The following is a 22,195-nucleotide window of genomic DNA, read 5'->3' as shown; positions in this document are numbered from 1 at the left end:
ATTATAATTGAAATAACATGAAATATATATGCACAGTACCCATCTAAATTACGTATAGTTGTATACAGTATAAAGTATTGTTCATTTCTTGGTAAAAATCTCATGCCTAGACAAAAAAAACACGCAAACACAAACCTATCTAAAGCACAATTACAGAACGGAAGCGAAAAATACGACTGTACTACACACAATACGGTCACAATCGGAACAATGTTATGTTATTTAAGAACAGTGGAGACTAAGACCATTGTTTAAAAAATAATCTTTAAATAGTCTTTTAGTCTTTTTTGGACAATGCTAAGACAGTTTGAAATAAATAAAGGAATACAGGTGCCTGTTGTTTCCGATAATCCGAGACAATGAACGTCGTTCTGCCGCCGTGTAACATGAGTCATTTTTACTATCGTATAGTTCAAATTACACAAATACACATTATCTCTCAAATATTATATTATATACATTTTTGTTTGTCTGATGAAAATCGGTCCGGATTAGCCGGACTTCCGGGTCATCGGGGGCCGACTTAACAGGGTTCCACTGTACTCATATGAGTGAGATAGAAGGTGACTTCCGTGCTCTATGCGCCGGGTTAATGTTTGATTCCATTGACAATGGAAATGTTTGATTCCATTCCCAAAGGCTTAGGTATATAACTTTTCTTGGTGTCTCCTATAATGACAGATATAATAGACTTTATTACAAAAAGTTAATCACCTTTATAAAATTTGGGAGAATTTAAAAATCTTCTCTGAAGAATTTGCCAATCCAGACAATTCTTTTTGAATTATGCTCTTCATTATGTTATATTCTAAAAATGCCCGAAACATATATATCAACTAAAAGTAATTTACAAATGAATATAGTATTCAGGTGTTTTTGTACAGCAGTGTATTTCAACATCAAAGTCCAAATGTGCGGCAATTATGTAAAATGTTAACAGTCCAAGGCTATGTTTGTTATTACCTTATTATATAATTTGAAATAAATATTAGGTTTTATATAGATAAGCAGTTGGAAAAAGTATTCTAAAAACATACTAAATGTGGTAATTTATTCTGTTGTTACAAAGTTTGTTTTTTAACTAAAAATTTATTTTATTAACCAGAAAATGTGAATAATAATTATACAGGGTGAGTCATGAGGAACTGTACATACGCCTACCTCGTATAGAGGCTCCTATGGGGAATAACAAATGACCATTAAAAAGTGGCTGCTCCCCTTGTTTAATAATATACAGCGCGAGTTTCGCATTTTGACCGAAATTTATATTCGTCATAATTTTTGAACGGTCAGATCGATGTGTCTTGGTCAATCGTTACACTATTACCACCTAATCAATTGATTTATTCAAACTAGAAAAAAAATCAGGTCCGGCTTTAAAAAATTAGTTCGTTTGGGTCTTAGAAAAATTTCACCCTGTATACGGTTTTTGAAAACTCTAATATGAATTTTACAAATAAGACAAATAGGCAATTAAAACGGCGTATTTATTTTTTCCCCACATGATTACTTAATTTTTTATAAAAAAATCAAATTTGACTATGAATAATAATTAAAAGTTTGGTAAAGTGCACCCTAGATTTAAAATAATTCACTTTTATTAAAAAAATTAATTTTTTTTGGACAAATATTTAATTTATGTTACCACCCAATCAACTGATTTATTCAAACTAGAAAAAAATCAGGCCCGGATTTAAAAAATTATTTCGTTTTGGTCTTAGAAAAAATTTCACCCTGTATACGCTTTTTGAAAACTCTAATATGAATTTTACAAATTAGACAAATACGCAATTAAATTGGTATATTTATTTTCTCCCCACAGGATTACTTAATTTTTTATTAAAAAATTAAATTTGTCAAAATCGGAATTTTAACTTAAAAATGAAAAAAAAAGATCACGATTTAACTCGCTACAACGTTCCATTTTAATTTTTTTTCCTGAAATTTTTACAGCACATATCTCTTACTATTGTGAAGACTATGACAATTGTTGTAGACTTTCAGTCTTCTTCTCGTAAAAGTTATGAATTTTTAAAAATAAAAGGTGCAGCTTCGTGAATTGCAAAGTTAGATCGCAAAAATTAAGTGAAAAAATTTAAAATTTATCTATTTGATCACGTCTATGTTAAACTATAGAGTCCAAAGAGAAGTGTTATGGGGAGTTTTAGATCTAGACGTGTTATAGAAAAATAAAATGGTTAAACTTTTAATTTTAAGAAAAACGTTGTTTAATTGTTTTTATTTTTATGGTAAAATTGCGATTTTGACAAATTTGATTTTTTAATAAAAAATTAAGTAATCGTGTGGGGAAAAAATAAATATGCCATTTTAATAGCCTATTTGTCTAATTTGTAAAATTCATATTAGAATTTTCAAAAAGCGTATACAGGGTGAAATTTTTTCTAAGACCCAAACGAACTAATTTTTTAAAGCCGGACCAGGTTTTTTCTAATTTGAATAAATCAGTTGATTGGGTGGTAACATAAATTAAATATTTGTTTAAAAAATTAATTTTTGTAATAAAAGTTATTTTTTTTAAATCTATGGTTCACTTTGTTTAATTCAATTGTTTAAATTTTATTCAAATTGTTTATCCCAGAGAGCTTTTTGTTTGAAATAACATAAGTCAGAAAAAAATGACGTTAGAACCATTATACAGATGTCAAATGAAAGAGCATGAGCTATATTTTCAATTTGGTTAAAAAAAAACGAATAAAAAATGCATTTATTAGTAATAAATAATTATGCAAAAGTAGCGTAAATCTTTCCTTATAAACTTTTTATATTGTTATATAAGAAATTATATATATTAATGATATAAATAACATTACTTGGTAGTTGTGCACTTAAAACAGGGTAAAAAAGTTCATTTTTTGGAAAAAGTTATTCAAAAAGTTTATAAGGAAAGATTTACGATACTTTTGCATAATTATTTATTATTAAGAAATTCATTTACTTTTGTTTTTACTTTTATTCACTTTTTTAAACTAAGTTGAAAATATAACTCATGCTCTTCCATTTGATACCTGTGGAATTTTTCTAACGTCTTTTTTTTCTGACTTATGTTATTGCAAAAAAGTGCTCTCTGAGATAAAAAATTCGAATAAAATTTAAACAATTGCATGAATCGCTTTGAAATTTTTATCACATATTAAGCACCAAAGAACCCTCAATTGACAAAAATTTTAAACCTGTACACTAATTTCTACAATAGTTATTGCGAAAATATTTTTTTTTTGCAATTCCGACCTTTTTTCGCAATTATATTAACAATAAATGAGTATGTCAAACTTTGTAATATGTCATTTTAAAGCTTTTCCATAATCTCAAAGATATTTGTACTAAAAAAATCATAAGTTTCACTGTTTTCCATTGATTTGAGAAAAAAGGGAAAAATGCCATTTTTTGACAGTTAATTGTTTATAAATAAAAATGGCCGCCAGATCCTACGCAGGAAATAGTTAAAATTTGTTCCTATAGGTAATACTTGTCGAAAAAATGCTTCAGTACCCTGGCTGCTGAAGTGTCACGAACAGGGTATATTTTTTTCTTATTACCCTGGCCTAATAGTCTTTTATGCTGCCCAAAATGCCTAGCAAATTTGACCTATCCCGGCTAATTGTCTACAAGTTTTGCCCATGGAAGATTCAAATTTTTTCATACGTAATATTTTTGAATATTTTTTTAGTTCTGTTAATTTTTAGTTATTGAATTATGACACATTATCTAATTCCATAAGGTACATAAGGTGCAACGAAGTTCACCGGGTCAGCTGGTACATAAATAAAAATCTATCCGGAATTTATTCGTTATTTATTCTGAAAATATTTGTTAAGGATGTTTAATAAAATCCTTGAATTATATCACGTGGATTTTTGTTTTAATATTTTTTATGCCGGCTCTGTCTCTACTATAAGAATTATTCTAATGGGTCTAGTCATTTCATTAATACCATTAATCGGCAACACAAGTTGCACCGCAGTCTTCTCGTGTGATTGATAACATGAAAAACAAGTAGATTAATCTTACTGAGTGTTTGAGTGCCCAAGCAAAATGTCGGTCAAGGTTTTCAAGAATATTTTGAATAATAAAAAAAATATTTTGAGCGCGACCAAATATGTTAGTGTTTATACTAGGAAGCTGGGTACATCTGACGGACAGTCTAAAATTTTGACCTGTGGAACTACAGTGGACATTCCAAATGTTTCTATCCCAGAATTTGTTTATCCCAGTTTGGACAAGTTTCATAAATATACTGCAATGGTAAATATTTTCATGTTAATTATTTGTTATTGCACGATCCTTTTTATATCTCACGATCTCTTTTGTTGTCTATATTTCTCACATGCTATAAATATTAAAACTTAAAACTTTTAACATTATTGTGATACAATTGTGAATAATGTTTTTAATGCATTTTTAAATTTAAAAACAGATAAATCTTGTTATCATAAACACAACATTTTTCTTTCTTGCATCTTATACTGTTGTTGCATTTTTATCAGCAAACGTTTTATGTGAATAAGTTAATAATCACCAATATAGGTATAGTCCTGTCGCCAGGGGGGTACAACGGCCTCCTTAATTCAGATGGACTTACTCAAGTTTTTTTTATGTATTTTGACCCGTAGAACACGAATTTTTTGGGTAACAGTTGATCCGGATGTCGATAAGATTGTTATAAACAAAGAACTTGAGGAATTTTATAACAGCGATTTTTCGCAAAACAAAACATTTTTTTGTATTTTTTGGGTCATTCTAAGCAAAAAATGTTTTTACAAGTTTTTTCGTAGGATGCATAATTTTCGAGATAAACGCGGTTGAACTTTCAAAAAATCGAAAAATTGCAATTTTTGAACCCGAATAACTTTTGATTAAAAAATAAAATACCAATTCTGCTCACTGCATTTGAAAGTTCAAGTCAAATTCTATCGGTTTTGATTATTTGTATTACTAAAAATTAAGTTTTTATTTGTTAAACAAAGCCATAAACACATAGTGTTTCCCGTGCCCAATGCATGCGTTTTAATGTACAGTTACGGTCATTGAATAGTTTACAGGCTTACGTATCTAGGAGCCGATTTTTTAAATTTTTACCTCGTTTAAACGCACCTTTTACGTCAAAGTGACGTTGCCAGTGGTGTACCTAGCTAGAATAGGTTGATTAAAATTAAAAAATCTAAATATTTTACAAAATTTAACAAAATGGAAAGTATAGAAAGAAGTTTTTTGAATAAAATGAATTATGGTCTTAATAACGAAAATAAAGAAGTCTGGTTTTAAAATATGCATTTTATTTTAAATCTATTTTATATTAAATAATGATAAATAATAAAAAAATAATTAATATTTGGTGGAAGCCCCATTCTTGTCAATACAACTTTGCAGTCTTCTGTTCATAGATAGTACCAATCCCCTCATGTTATAGTTAACAAGCTCTTCCCATGCCTGCTCAATTGCTTCCCATAATTCAATTCTGTTCCGTGGTCCAAGGTTTCTTTCATTTAGTTTCTTTGTTAACTCTGCCCACACATTTTCGACGGGGTTAAAGTCTGCACTACGGGACGGCCACGGAAGAACATTAACATCAGTTTCTTCTAGCCATTCTCGAACAATTCTACTCGTATGCACCGGGCAATTGTCATGTTGGAAGATGAAGTCGTTGTTGGGGAATCTCTGGATCACCGATGGCAACATTGTATGCTCAATAAAATGTTTGTAATGTAATCCTGTTAACTTCTCTTCTACATGATAACAAACGCCCGGGCCTTCAGCACTTATCCATCCCCATATATTGACCGAGAATCCTCCACTATTTCTTAAATGATGCGTATATTGTTCATCATACCTTTGATTTCTCGGCCTATAAACTCTTACCCGACCATTGCTATATGACTGAAATACTTTTTCATCGGAGAATGCAACCCTAGACCAAAAATTCTCATCACGGTTTATAAATTCATTACAAAATTCAACTCGTCTCCTCTTGTGATCCTCAGTCAAAAAAGGTTTCCTTGCAGCTGTACAATTTAGCAGTCCACTTGCTTTAATTCTTCTACGTGCAGTGCGAATACTGCCTGGAAACGCTGTCTCTTCTCTTGCTTTTTGAGCTGTGACAAAAGGAGATTCTCTCAAATAATCTACTAACATCTCGTCATGTTGATCTGTGGAGATCTTCTGCCCTCTTGAACCGCCCAATATGCCATATGCACATATGGCTCACGTTCAAGTCAGCAGCAACTTGCCTTAGTGACCAACCTTCTTCAAGTTTGGCAATTGCTCTTGCTTTTTGCGCATCATTCAAATGTATTCTAACCATTTTGGAGGAGTTTGATATACTTTTATTTTATTTTTGAACACTCACGAAAGTTTTGACAAGCATTGACTTTTTGAAAATTTTGACTTTGACATTTGTCAAATCCGTACGACACTGCAATTTTACAGTATTACAATATAAAAAGTAAGGCTTTAACTATTCAGTGACCGTAACTGTACATAATCTACGTAGAAATTCTGTATGCGCGCCTACTCGTTCGATTTCAAATGAGAAATGCATTGAAAACATCATTCAATCACTATGTGTTTATAGCTTTGTTTAACAATAAAAAAATTAATTTTTAACAATGAAAGTAATCTAAACCGATATAATTTGACTTGAACTTTTAAATGCGGTAAGCAAAATTGCTATTTTATTTTTCAATCAAAAGTTATTCGGGTTCAAAAATTGCAATTTTTCGTTTTTTTGAAAGTTCAACCGCATTTAAATCGAAAATTTGCCTCCTACGAAAAAACTTGTAAATACATTTTTTGCTTAGAATGACCCAAAAAATACAAAAAAAAAATGTTTTGTTTTGCGAAAAATCGCTGTTATATGATTCCTCAAGTTCTTTGTTTATAACAATCTTATCGACATCCGGATCGACTGTTACCCAAAAAATTCGTGTTCTACGGGTCAAAATACATAAAAAACTTGGGTAAGTCCATCTGAATTAAGCCGTTGTACCCCCACTGGCGACAGGACTAGTAATAATAAATGTAATTATACTAAATTTACAATCAAGATGCAGTAGAAATAAACAAACCAAGACACGTTAAATGTTAAATGCTACTATGGTCTGTTTTTAAACCAAGATGAGTAATTCAAATTTACCGCGCCATAATGCTTGTTTGTAATTGGTTCAACCTCAGGCAAGTTTACTCCACTGTATGAAATTTTGACACTAATGGCATTTATCAAATTTTGACACTTCTGTCATTTATAGGTTAATTAAGTTATATCGGCGATTTTTTGTGTTTTCTGCGTTATTCCTTTAATTTGTAGATTTATAGTCTACTTTTATATATAAAAAAAACAGTTGTTTTTAGAACTCTTTAGCGACGTATTAGTATAATATAATATGTATGGATTACCGTTGAAGGCCGATATGATCAACCAAAAAAGAACATGTATTTGGTGATATTTTAAGTGACTTCCTTGGGTGTGAATCTGTCTTTTTAGTTTACTCCTCCTGGTTTAAAAACAAACCATAGGAGCACTCCCGAATCATAATTTACAATGTATGTACTTTGTAAATCCCAAATCATGATTTCCAAAGTTTATATAGCCTTACGGTTTTTGCTGTTCATTTTAAAGAACAGCTTGGATTGATATTAAAATTGTCACACGCATAGCTAACATGTCAAAATAAAGTTATATTTTGCCGATGTGTGCATTTGCCCTGGGGGTGAGTACCTACCAACCCTTCTCGGGGGTGAAAAAACATACGTTCAAAATAAGTCTGGAATTAGATAAAATGACTAATTCTAAGCAACTTTTGTTGTATAGACTTATTTCACTAAGTCAATACTATTCGAGATAATTGCGAATCAATGCGTTCATTTTTCTACAAAAAAACCACGTTTCTAGACAGTTTTTCGAAAATAACCCAAATGTAAATATTTTATCGAAAAAATAATTCTTAGCAAAATATAGCACATAATAAAGTGAAAAAAAAAAAAACGGTGTATATATTAAGTCTGTACACCGAGTGGTAGCAGAGTTGATGTTAATGAAAAGTAGGTTCTTATTCGTCAAATTTCAAATCGAATATGTCAACGTGTAATAACAAAAAAAATGAACTTTTCGGGAAAAATTGATCACAACCTTTTTAAAGTGTTAAAAAAACCTTTATATGATCTGTAAGTTTTATTGGTTCAAAGTGATTATCTTTAATAAAATTTGATTTTAAAGTAAAATTTTTTAATCTGAAAAAAAAATTCCTTTTTTTTCGAAAATAACATAAAAATTATTAGTGATACGATACCGAAAATCTCAAAGAGTAAAAAATCATGTTTTTACTCTATTACTAGTACGAGGAGGATTGGCTTTTTTGAACATTTTGGATTTTTTGTTTTCCTGTAAGACATTAGATAATGGCTGTTCACAATTCGTTCAAGCCCTTTTAACTACAGCCTTTTCAAAAATAAGCGCTTTAAACCGATGAAACTTACATATCATATAAACAATACATAATTAAAGTAAATTGCGAAGTAGTAACACTTAATTTCATTTAGGATGCTAATTAGGGGGTGATTTTCACGATTTTTTACCGAAAAATAAAAGGGACCAACATTATTTTGAGCGTAACTTACTTACTTTGGATATTAAAAACTTTTTTAAAAAACAAAAATAAATCTTTTTAAACACGTTAAAAAAGTTGTAATGAGTTTGCCCCAAAAAGTGGTTCATTTTTTGGTTATTTCACGTTGAAATATTTGATTTGGAATTTGACGAATAAGAACTTGCATTGCATTAGCTACAACTCTGCTTCTACTAGGTCTACAGACTTCATATATACACCCTTTTTTTCACTTTTTATAAGCTATATTTTTGATAAGAATATTTTGTTCGGTAAAATATTAACTTTTTGAGTTATTTGCGAAAAACCGTCTAAAAACGTGGCTTTTTGTTTATTCTCGCAAATAACTTGAAAAGTATTGACTTAGTGAAAAAACTATTGAACAAAAGTTGCTTAGAATTAGTCAGTTTATCTAATTCCGGACTTATTTTAAACGCATGTTTCTTCACCCCCGCGAAGGGACGAAACTCACCCCCAGCGTAAAAGCGCACATCGGCACAATATCACTTTTTTTTCTTTGACATATTAGCTATGTATGCCAAATTTCATGTCAATCCAAGCAGTTGTTAAAAATTTAGAAATTTTGCAATATTTTACCGTGAGTAAATGGTCTAAATATAGATTTTAATTTATTAGGCTTTATTTATAATTACAGGAATTAAATCACCATTTTTTCGTCCATATTCAGGTTTTTCACATGTGTCTAAAAATTTACTTAATTTATTACTTATCCGTAGCTTTACACAACATATTCTGTTTGTATAAAGTTCTTAGCGGTATTCTTGCCTCCTCCACCCTTCGCATATGTCCATAACAAAGAAATTTGTCCACTTTGCCCATTAGTGTTAATCTGCGACTGCTTCTTCAAAACATCATTCCCCTTTGCATTTATTCTATATTCCGTTCGTTTATTTGTCATCCACGTCTATGAGCCGTACTTACAGTGAGCAGTAGGGTGCATCGAAAAAGGCGAAAATTTTTTTTTTGCGATGAAAAAGTAATACCTTACAAAAGTTGCCCAATCAACTGTTAAGTATTTTGGTAAATTTTTTTCGAAATTGGAAAATATCTTCTGCCCCCCCCCCAAGACAATTAAAAATTTTGACGACGAAAAAATTTTTATTTCGAAACGAAAATGTAATAGCTCACAAAAGTTGCCTAACACATTATTTAGTATTTTAGTTAAATTGCGCTGAAATAAAACAAGAATGTGTGTGTACTTTGTACGCACGTAAGAAGTTATACTTCTACTACATATTATGTGATTTTTAAGACTATACCAAAAATTTAAAAAAATAAAAGAATAAAACGCACACAAACACATTGAAAAATGCCACAAAGAAAAAATGATTTCTGGACGATAATAATTGTTGGCAAAAATTTTAAATACGCATTTGCTGAAAAAAAAATTATATAACAAATATACTTACAATCATAATATGCATAAAAAAATAAAAAAAATAAAACTTGCATCGGGAATTGAACCCTTGAATTTCGTGCCGCTTTGACTCGTAATCGAAGCGTAGACTCACTCGTCCAATCGCACATTATTTATCATGTGGAAAAATACGGTAACTGAACGTTTTACTGTTTGACACTTGTTTTGAAAATTATGTAGTTTAAATTTTGTGGAAGAAAATATAAAAATATAACAAAACAGTAAGAAAACAATATATTAGATGAAGATTGGTAGAACTTTTGTTGGTAATCAAATTAAGTATGTAAATCAAAGCATTACATACCTACTAGATAAATAAATCTACGCCAAAAAATCATAATTTAAAAATAAAAATCGAACCTAATTTGGAATTTCTCTCTAAAATCCGCATGCTTGAGAAAATAAATGTATGTATTTCAACCTAATCCAAATGTATAATTACAATATGATTATAATAAAAACTAGGTACTTACCAAATTAGAATGAGTTTTCCTTGTCCAAAATAGTCCAAAAGTCCAAAAATATAGGTATATGAAAACTATTTAAAAAGGCAGTATAACTATTAACTAACTTTTGTTTGTTGTTTCTTTTCACACAAATTTTAAAACGCAACAACCATAAATAATCTAACTACAGCTGTGCCACAGCCACCATATTGAATAATTTTTGACATGTCATTTGAACATCCAATCAGAACAAAGTTATAATGCGCATGCGCCCGGTCGCTAGGTTTTCCCATATAAAAATTTACCCTCTATCGCCGGTAAAGAAGTATAACTTCAAAAATATTTTCTGCCCCCCACGGCAACTAAGAATTAGAAAAAATACATTAATATGCGAATATTTCTTTTGTAAGGGAAATGTAATACCTTATAGAACTTGAATAAATAAATTCGGTTTAAATTGGAAAATATTTTCTGGTTTCACAGGGCAATTAAAAATTTTACTTAAAAAAAGTATACTAAAACATTCTTTTTACAACAAAATAGCCTAACTTGTCCGTCTCCCTGGCGTCACCCAAGTTTTTTAATACTAAAATAAATATAAAGCAAAGTACAAAATTAGTTATAAAAATATTACAAAGAAATATGGTAAAAGCATTCTATTCGAAGATATTTTCCGATTTAGCATTAAAGTGAGGCATAGTTTTTCTGGAATCAATTCGAGATTTTATAAATCCATCTCTCGAATACGCTCCACAAACTGCTAGAGAAGCTTGTGTCACAAGCTTGACACATCGTTCTACACATTGTTTGTAGCAGTGATATTTCTCAATCTCAATGTTAAAAGGGTCTAAGTTAGGATTCTTAATAAAATTTCGCAGATTGTCACTCGAAAATCTAGAGAATATAGGTTTTGTAAGGTGATATTCTTGTTAGTTAATTAACTCAAAGTAGTCGTTTGAATCAACATTTTTATAGGAGAAAATTTGAAGACCCTCACGTTTTTTGATTTGGTCACTGGCAAACTTCTTTTGATGTCCAAGGGGTAGATCATTTGAATGTCGCCGACATACAAACCACTGAAGCGTGTGTTAATATGTTCTTCTAACAGCCGTATTACATCACCCTTAACGCCAGTATTTACGACTGTTTCGTCACATGCAATAGCTGGACTTGATACTTTCTGATATACCAGACAGCGGATACTCATATCCGAAATATTTGCATCCTGGCTCATGCACAAGTGTTATGTGTTCTTCCACCATCGATTGACCATAAAACTTGGTACTGTTTTTTACTTGAGCTAAAGTTTTGTCTTTGCGTCGGTAACTTTTTTCTTTTACCGTTGCTCTCTCTGATTATATTTATTTTTGTTTTCCCTATCAATCGAGCTTATCACCATACATAACTGCTCGGGGAGCAAAAATCATACTCGCCTTTGCCGATGACGCAGACGCAGTAGCATAATCAACATTAGAAATTAAGGATATTTTTTCGAGCTTTGAAGAAGCTGCATTAAACATCGGTCTAAAAATAAATGAAGACAAAATAAAATACATGGTCGTCTCAAAACAAGAACGACGGCGAATAAGGCAAAACATTACTATAAACGATTATAACTTCGAAGTGGTTAAACAATTTAAATATCTAGGAGCAACAATCACAAATGACAACAAATTAGAGCGAGAAGTTGAAACGCGAATAATAGCAGGAAACAGATCTTTCTTTACAATGAAACATCTAATGAAGTCAAAACTTCTCTCACGAGGTGCAAAAATCCAGAATATAAGACCATAATACGACCAGCAGTGGCGTATGGAAGCGAAACATGGACGCTAACAAAAGGAGAAGAAAATAAATTGCTGGTGTGGGAACGTAAAATCCTTCGAATGATATATGACCCTTGCAGAGGCAGCGTGACAAACGAATGGAGGCGCAGATACAATAACGAGCTAGAGTCTCTATTCGGAAAAGAAAATCTAGTCAGATATACAGGGTGTCCAGAACCTCTACCGACAAACGAAGACAGGAGATTTTTTAGATAATTTTAAGATAATTTAACCCAATTCACCTATTCCAAAAAATGCTTCCTAAGGGAGCTAGAGCTCTTTGAAGATGGCGTAATCTAATTAGTTTTTCTTAAATAACTCAGAACGCTTCTATTTAGAAAAACGAAAATTGGTATGCTTTTTACTTTCCATAATTGAATCGATTCCATCCATTGTGAATTTCTAGTACCGGTCATAGGCGTACGTTTTGGGTAGGGCAACGGTTATTTTATCGCATAACTTTTTTGTCTTTAACTTTTAAGCATTCTTGACACTGGATTATTAAATTGTGAGGTATTCTAGTACTAAAAGGTACTCTTGCTTTAAGTCGGTAGGACACACCGTTTTCTAGAAAAATCGATTTGAATGTTTTTCGTTTTTGGAATTTGAAAAAAATTGAAAAAAAATTTCAAAAAAAAAACTATGTATTTTACTAACTTAAAGCAAGAGTAACTTTTAGTACTCGAATACCTCATAATTTAATAATCTAGTGGCAAAAATGCTTAAAAACTAAGGACAAAAAAGATACGCTATAAAATAACTGTTGACCTACCCAAAACGGACGCCTATGACCGGTACTAGAAATTCGCAATTAATGAAATCAATTCATCTCTGGAATATAAATAAATGTACCAGTTTTCGTCTTTTGAAATAGGTTTTTTTGAAAATTTTTTTTGAAATTCAAAGAACGAAAAATTTTCAAATCGATTTATCTAGAAAACGGTGTGTCTTACCGGCTTAAAACAAGAGTACCTTTTAGCACTAGAATACCTCACAATTTAATAATACAGTATCAAGAATTCTTGAAAATTAAAGATAAAAAAGTTATGCGATAAAATAACCGTTGCCCTGCCCAAAACGGACGCCTATGATCGGTACTAAAAATTCGCAATGGATGGAATAGATTTATCTTTGGAAGATAAATCGCGTACCAATTTTTGTTTTCTAAATCTAAGCGTTCTGGAGGTATTTAAGAAAAACTCATAACAAGACGCCATCTTCAAAGAGCTCTAGCTCCCTTAGGAAGCATTTTCGGACTAAGTGAATAGGGTTAAATTGTCTTAGAATTATCTGAAGAATCTTCTGTCTTCGTTTGACGGTAGAGTTTCTGGACACCCTGTATAAAGGCTAATAGATTCAGATGGGCAGGGCATGTGATACGCAGTAACGACAATCGCCTTATAAACAATGTGTTTTGGGAAAGGCCAGATGGAAGAAGGTCTGTAGGGCGGCCTAGAAAAAGGTGGAAAGATGCAGTAAAAAAGATCTAGAGAAAATGGGAGTGCGACAATGAAAATTAGTGGCACAGGACCGACAAACATGGAAGGCAATAGTAAACGCGGCAAAGACTCACGAAGAGTTGTAGCGTCATTGATGATGATTATAGGTACATAATTCATTATCGACATGACATACACAACAAACAAGAGTTCTCCGTATATCATAAACCTACCCATACTGACACAACTATACACAATTCATCATCCCATCCTACACAACACAAATTAGCAGCCTACCATAGCATGATACATAGACTGACAGAAATTCCCATGACAAAAAATAACTTCGAGATAGATATAAACATCATTAAACAAATAGCAGTAAACAACGGCTATAACGAACAAACAGTTAACAAAATTTTAAACCAAAAACTCCATAAGAAATCCCTGAAATTAGTGTATCCACCACCACAGAAAGAACCCAGTACCTTCTGCTCTCTCACATATACTGGGAAGATAACAACAAAAATAGCCAGATACATAAAAAAGAAAGGAATAACACCAGCTTTCAGAACTAACAACAACTTAAGCAAATATATTAAGAACAATAAAAGCCGAAAGAGAAAGCAACTACAGAGTGGTGTGTACAAACTAACTTGTGGTGACTGTGCGAAAACGTACATCGGTCAAACTGGCAGAACTTTTGACAAACGGATAGCAGAACACAAAAGGGCATTCAACAATAGAAAAACAGACACTTCTACATACGCACTTCACCTTCTAGATCATAATCATTCTTTCAATGAAACATTTCAAATTCTGCATATTCAAAATAAAGGCCTTAAGCTATCTTTTTTAGAATCTATGGAAATTAATAAACTAAAAAATACAGATATAATTCTGAATGACCAACTCGAGACAAACAGCTCCCCACTCCTCAACCTCTTCAGTTGAAGACTTAAAAAGGCAAACACATTGTAAACTATATCAACAGTCTATAACAGCGACCTTCCTAGCCCTATAAATCCTACAGAAAGTATCTTGCTATTCGCCGATGACACAGCCCTAATCACCACTGGCCCACCTCTCTGTAAGAGGGGGGAAAGCTCGGTATTCGATAAAGCTCAAGCACAACTAGACAGAACTGTCGAATGGTGCAACAGATGGAGAGTGACCCTAAATCCTGCTAAAACCCAACTAATATTATGTAGAAACCCCAAAAGCCACGCTGTTTCCTTGGAACAGAACAACCACATTAGACTCAACGGTGAAAGGCTCGTTTTCGCCCCGTCTGTTACCTATTTGGGTGTCGAATTATCCAAGACACTCAACTGGGATAGAGACGTTAAAAACACTCTAAACAGAGTAAGAAACAGAGCCAATCTACTGAAGTGTCGAATGGGTAGAGGGGGTACAAGCAGGGCCACTCTCCTTCACACATACAAAATGTTTGTAAGACCGCTGATCGAATACAGGGCTGTCCTCTACTCTACACTAAAGCCGAAGCAAATGCACTCGGTCTTAGCCACGGAGAGGAAAATCCTGAGAAGGATAATGGGCGTGGATTTCGACTACCCATCGGCTGAAATCCACCAGCTAGCGAATATCCCCTCGATTCAGGATAGAATCAGTAATCTTAGCAAAAGATACGTCCTAAGAACGATTAATAGCAATAACATCAGAGCTAAGGAGGTCCTTAAGACCAGAATAGACCGCAGAGGACAAATACTCACCAGGAACCCAGCAACAAAAGTTCCCTTCCCGCCTGCCAAACTTCTAAACTTGGCAGGCAACGAACTTCCTGATGAGTATTGGAACGTCCTTGAATCAATACCCCTATTTTATCGTAGACAATAAGAAGTCTACACTCCCAATGCTGAATCCAAGAGCCGTTCCTAAAATAATGATTAAATGAACTTGTGTCTAGTAGCAGCACAGCACAAAAAAAAACAAAAAAAAAAATATATATATATATATATATATATATATATATATATATATATATATATATATAAACTTAAAAAAAAAATGTAAAGATGTAAATGGCATATCGTACCACTCGAAGTAAACCCCCAGTCCACTCGTCTGGACAACTAACCAACCTGTCAACCATAAAATTCGCACCCAAGACCCTTAATACTTCTCAAAACTCCCCCCGCAAAAAAAGGGGGGAATCTGCCCTTGAAGAGGCTGCAAAAGCTTAAACGAGGTTATTCAACATGTGACTAAACTATATCACTTGAGAAAGGCACTCTGCCGAAACAGCTGTAGTCACTTAGTTATAATAAATTTTGTGGAAGTATAGAAAACAAACGTTTTCAGTGTTTTATTGTATCGACTAAATGAACTTGAATTAATATAAATTACTATTTTTATACAAATTAAATTATATGTACTGAAGTATTTTGTTTATATTTAAAACTTTGAAAAAACAAGTACCTAACTTAGATACTTTACATTGTATCTTATCACAGAAACTGTATTTAGATTAGAAGCCTTTAGATTTCTAATGTTGATAAATGGTCAACGTCCTAAATACAGGACGTTGACCATAAAATACTTCTACTGATTATCTAGGTCTACCGATTTTCTCCAAATTTTAGTATGTTGTTGTACTACAATAAAAATGCCTCTCTGAATTTTTTTTAGATCTTTTTGAGCCGAGGGGTCTCTTCTGTGAGCCTTTAAAGGCCCAAAAATAGGCATTTTTAAAGCTTTTTGAAGAATTTTCTGTCGGTCCCTTTTTATCAAACATGATTTGTAAACGTCATATTTTGGCTCCCTTTGTTTGCTACTCATATAAATTTTTTCAACTTGTCAAATGTCAAGGTGCCATTTCGGTAAAAATTAAAGTAGGCTCACTTTTTACCAAAAATAGCCATATTCAAACTGCTATAAAACAGGATTTAAGTCAAGCAGCTATACTTAGGTAGTAACGAATCGAAAGGTCTAGGAAATATCTACAGTTCTGTTTTATAAAGTTTTTTCTTGCCTCACAACTTTTCAAGCTACGGACGTTTGAAAACTGCCCTTTAAAAAAAAACGCGGTTTTTAGCATTTTTAAAGAGGTGGAACTTAGAATTGCACAAAAAATTTTTTGGTGGTAGTTTTTTACATATACTAATAGGAGCTTCCAAAAGAATTTTTTTAGATCTGAACCTCTAAATATCGATTTAGCAAAAATGCAAAAATACGCATTTTCGAAGTTTGAAAACTCATATGTAAGTTATTATTTTTCTTTATGTTGAAAAGTGCCTAAATTGAAGATTAAAATATTCAGTTTTAATATACTGGTGGAAAATGGGGTCTTATTTTGGGCAGTGTCTATCTCGGCCCAAGAAACAGGTAGGTCTTTTAAAAATGTCCCAAGTCGGCGCAAAGATTAAAACTGCCCGATATAAAATATACCCAGCTCGGCCCATGAGATATTAATTGTTACAATCAAATAATTTTACATCTCAATGGAAAAAAACACATTTATAGAATAACTTTATTAAATAGATATATAATTATACATAGTCCAATAAAAATAAAAGCTAATATCAAAAATTATAATAATTTGATAATATTTTAACAAATTGAGTTGCGATAACATATGGTTGTTGTATTCATTAACTTTTGTGTTTATAAAATCATGGCGCTTTTTTGAATGTTTATTTATAAATTTATGGGGTGTATTTATACTGTTACACTTAACATGAACTTCAGCTTGTATATTTAAAATTGAATTTAAAAATATAAATAATGAAGGATGAGTTTGATACATTGAATTATTGAAATGGGAATGGAAAGATTCACATGCATTTGTAGTTTTATTTAAAGCCGCGGAAGCATCTGCCCATATTTTTGGCGGAAATTTTGAATCAGATATTAAGTAGTCTTGTAAAAGGTAGTCAGAAAATTCTTCCAATTTAGGATGTTCAGGTTTAATTTCATAAAGTTCAAAAAAATAAAAATCATAAATTTTTTCGGGATTTAAAAATAAAAGACCAAAACAGTAACGCAGCCATTTTCCTATATCTGAACTTTTATCTTTATATTCATTAACCAAAACTAAGCTTTGGATTGTTCTAAACCAAGCTTGTGTTAAATGAAATCGACAACCGGTAATTTTACAATTTGGCCAAATTTTTACTACAGCATTATGCATAGCAATTTCAAAATCAATGGCTACTTCTTGTGGCGAAAATGTTAAACTTCTACTCACGCAATATTGATAAATGTTCATAATGCATTGTCTATAAGAAGTTTCGCTTTTGTCTTTCAGTAAACAAAATACTAACGGAATATAATGGCCATTAAAATAGCCGTGAACTGTAAACATTTGTTTAAAAAACTTTGTACAGTACGAAAATGTACATACCATCCATATAAATAATTTTCGATTCACATAAAAATTTTAAATTACTATCACATGAAAATATCACTAAATTTTCGATCGAGTCATTCACTAATAAAAAGTTCTCCCCTCTATTTGTTTTTGGTTCTAATTTTCTTAAAACTTCATGAACTTCAAAAATTGATTTTGGTAAAGCTGGTTGTGACTTCCGACGAGCATAATACAGATTTTTTTTTGCACAATGTAAATCATTTGTTGTCAAAATTGTTAAATTATTGTCAGTATTTATTTCTTTTCTAATTAATTTGAAAGAATGCTTTGCAGTTATCCTTTACACATCTCCACTTTGTTTCACCTGAATCTAATTTTCGTTTTTGTTCTTTAAATTTATAACATTCACACACTAATAACAATTTTAATACAAAAACAGTGACATTAGTGTATCTTCAACTAGAAATAATTGTTTTTGACTACATGAGCAGTGGCGTAGCAGATACCCAAACAGTATATTTTCCCTAATCTATAATTCCAAGATAAAGGGCCTAGCCGGGTAAGATGGTGAAAAGTGCCCCCAACTCGATTTAAATTCCATATAGGCCACTTTTTAGCACATACAGAGGAACTCACTTTCTGAAATTTTTAGCCCCCTAGGTGGTCACGTGACCCCCCTAGAGCCTAATTAGGCTTTTTTATGTTTTTATTTTTTATCTCAGCCGTATCAAGAGCTAGCCAAAATCTTTATTTACAAAAGTTATAAGTTTTAAAAAGATCTATATGAAAATTTTTTTTTAAATTTTTTGGCGGGAAATTCGAATTTTTAGAACAATTTTAAACTTTTAAATAACTCTGAAAAAAAACTAAGACACTTGTTTTTACGAAAATCAATTATAACGTGTATTTTTGCACAATCTTTCACCCTGAATTTTTTCAGACTTTTAAAATTGGTGAAACGGACCTTTAAAAATAAAAAACCGCATTTTTTCGTTATTTTTTTCGTTTTTTGATACAATTTTATACATATTTTTCAAAAAAGGTAACACCGTCACTTGAATAGGTAAAAAACTGACAAATAATTGGGGTTTGCTTTATAAAATTTTATCACAAAGAAATCAAAATTTTACACATTTTTTACGATTTTGCTGAAACTACTGGCAACATTGTAATAAAACTTGTCGGGTTTTAAGAGGTAGTTATTGTGCATGTTTTGACATGCAATTAAGGATTTGATATTCATCATTGGCGCGCATAGGGGTAATGGTCTGAACTTTTTAAAGAATAAAGATAGTACGCCACTGACATATTTCAAATTAACAACCGTTTTTGAATTCCTCGTTCAATTTGTGACAAAAAATTTATCTTCTTATTTTTTCATACGACGCGCCATTTTTATTCAAAAAATAAAAGATCTTAACCCTTACAAAGCGTTCGAACTTCTAGTACTAGTTTCTACATCTACATACATAAACTCGTACATCCATTATAAAAATTAATTCGAATACTTTGGAAGCGTTAAGATATTTTATTTTTTGCAACAAAACGGCGCGTCGTATGAAAAAATGGGAAGATAGATTTTTTGTCACAAATGGAACGAGGAATTCAAAAATGATTGTTAATTTGAAATATGTCAGTGGCGTACCATCTTTTTTTCTTTAAAAAGTTCAGACCATTACCCGTATGCGCGCCATTGATGAATATAAAATTCTTAATTGTATGTCAAAAAATGCACAATAACTACCTCTTAAAACTTGCCAAATTTTATTGCAATGTTGCCAGTAGTTTCGGCAAAATCGTAAAAAATGTGTAAAATTTTGTTTTCTTCAACGCCCTGTATTTTGAAAATGGATGGCGTTACAAAAAAATTTTATTAAACAAACCCCAATTATTTTTCATTTTTTTACCTATTCTAGTGACGGTGTTACCTTTTTTGAAAAATATGTATAAAATCATATCAAAATCCGAAAAAAAAACCGAAAAAATGCGGTTTTTTATTTTTAAAGGTACGTTTTACCAATTTTAAAAATCTGAAAAAATTCAGGGTGAAAGATTGTGCAAAAATACACAATTATAATTGATTTTCGTAAAAACGAGTGTCTTAGTTTTTTTTTTCAGAGTTATTTAAAATTTAAAATTGTTCTAAAAATTCGAATTTCCCGCCAAAAAATAAAATTTTTTTTTCTTATAGATCTTTTTGAAACTTACAACTTTTTTAAATAAAGTTTTTGGCTAGCTCTTGACGCGGCTGAGATAAAAAATAAAAACATAAAAAGCCTAGTTAGGCTCTAGGGGGGTCACGTGACCACCTAGGGGGCTAAAAATTTCAGAAAGTGAGTTCCTCTATACGTGTTAAAAAGTGACCTATATGGAATTTAAATTGAGTTGGGGGCACTTTTCACCATCTTACCCGGCTAGGCCCTTTGTGGGCCGAGATGGGAATACACCCTAATACCTACCTGTTAATATTCGAGCCGAGCTGGGGGGTTTTTAAAATGTACCTGGGGTATCATAAAGTATTAAAGGATTATAGTGGGCCGAGATGGGAATACCCCCTTATTTTAATACAGATCTTTGTTGGTTAATATTGAAATAAGCCCCTATTTTTCACCAGAATCTTAAAACTGAATATTTAAACTTCAATGTAGGCACTTAAACTTAAAAATTGTAATTTACATTTAAGTATAATTATGAGTTTCCAGTTTTCAAGCCTAGAAAATGCGTATTTTCGCATGCGTATTTTTTGATAACGACGACCGATTTGGGCGTCGAAACGTTAATAAAATCATTTTTTTAGTTAAACTGTGGCTTATTTCCCATTTAGAATAGTTTATTCCAAAAATGCCACAAGGAAATGATTATTTATTAAAGTTTGTTAATTTATTAATATTTTGTATTTCGATAACGACTTCCGACGTGGAAGTCGAAACGTCAATAAATTAATTTTAAACTAGAATTGTGGGTATATTTCCCAAAGAAAACAGTATATTTCATAATTATGCCACAAGGAAATAGCTTCAAAAGAACATTAAATCGTTGCATTATTTTTTAGGTGTGTGCTACAACAGGAAGAAGTTATACCTTTGGTGAAGTTAAAAAGAAAAGTAAAACTTTAAGTAGAGCGCTTAGACATATTTTCAAATTAAAAAAAGGAGATGTGGTAGCGATCTTCTCGCCAAACAAAGCAGAGTATGCGATTGCAATATTTGGCATACTCGACGCTGGATTAACTGTAACGACTCTGAATCCCATATACACTCCAGGTAGGAAATTTACAACAAAACACTAATTATTTAAATATCATTTTATGTGCTATTAGAACAAAACTTAAACTTTTTCTAGCAGATGTCGCTAGGACATCCCTACCTTTTCGTTCGTTACAATCCGTGACGGCACGAGAAGTATTATCCCAGTTCATTTAGAGAGAAGACCTAGTTCAATAGTGCCACAAGTGCAAAACACAATATTCTCGAGAAATGAGCAAAACGTTCTGTAGTAAACGCGTTTTGTCCTGTAAATAATTTATTTTGAGAATGTCTGGCTTCAAAATTACAATTTAGGTAGCAAATTATACACTTATTGGCTGGATCTTATTACAATTTATTAAAAATAAAACGTTATTATTATTTTGATAGTTATGGCGATATTGCATTGTGAAGAAAGTCATTTATAAAACGATACCTAGGAGATACGGCGGCAATATAATGAAAAAATCAATTGATTTTTGTAGTGTTGGCCGTATTGAATTATATCGGTTGTATTGTGGCAGTGTATATTATCGCCACATCTCTCTTGATTTTTGCAGTTGTGGCCGTATTGAACGTATTGAATTACATCGGTTGTATTGTGGCAGTGTATATTATCGCCACATCTCCCAGTTATGGCCATATTGCATTTTCAAAACCTCCAAAAACCCTACAGTGAAATACCGAAGTAACTTACTTTATACTTATCCAAAACAATATTTTAGTTCAGGCTGTATTGCATTAGATGGGCCACTATATAGGCAATATTTTACAGCCTTAACCCAAAATTCGAATTTTTTGCAGTTGTGGCACAATTGAACTAGTTGTGCGATATGTATCTTCTGATGAGGGG

The 22,195-nt window shown here is 31.7% G+C and overlaps 1 protein-coding gene across 2 annotated transcripts in view; it reads left to right on the top strand.

Annotated features, from left to right (window-relative positions):
- LOC114336691 (uncharacterized) overlaps window positions 1-22,195 on the top strand; it is a 58,002-nt gene that overhangs the window by 5,732 nt on the left and 30,075 nt on the right. The window contains exons 1-2 of one of the 2 annotated variants that reach the window (XM_050658005.1): window positions 3,944-4,263; window positions 21,150-21,360. In XM_050658005.1, the coding sequence (XP_050513962.1) occupies window positions 4,054-4,263; window positions 21,150-21,360 (421 nt within the window). In that variant the 5' untranslated portion in view covers window positions 3,944-4,053. Of the gene's footprint in view, window positions 1-3,943; window positions 4,264-21,149; window positions 21,361-22,195 lie in introns of those variants that run through there. The other variant, XM_050658007.1, reaches the window with a different exon arrangement.

This window comes from Diabrotica virgifera, chromosome 8 (assembly GCF_917563875.1).
Source record: "Diabrotica virgifera virgifera chromosome 8, PGI_DIABVI_V3a".
In the NCBI taxonomy this organism is placed as follows: Eukaryota; Metazoa; Arthropoda; class Insecta; order Coleoptera; family Chrysomelidae; genus Diabrotica; species Diabrotica virgifera.
Note: the sequence above shows the minus strand (reverse complement) of the source record. Positions and strands in the feature narration are given on the sequence as shown.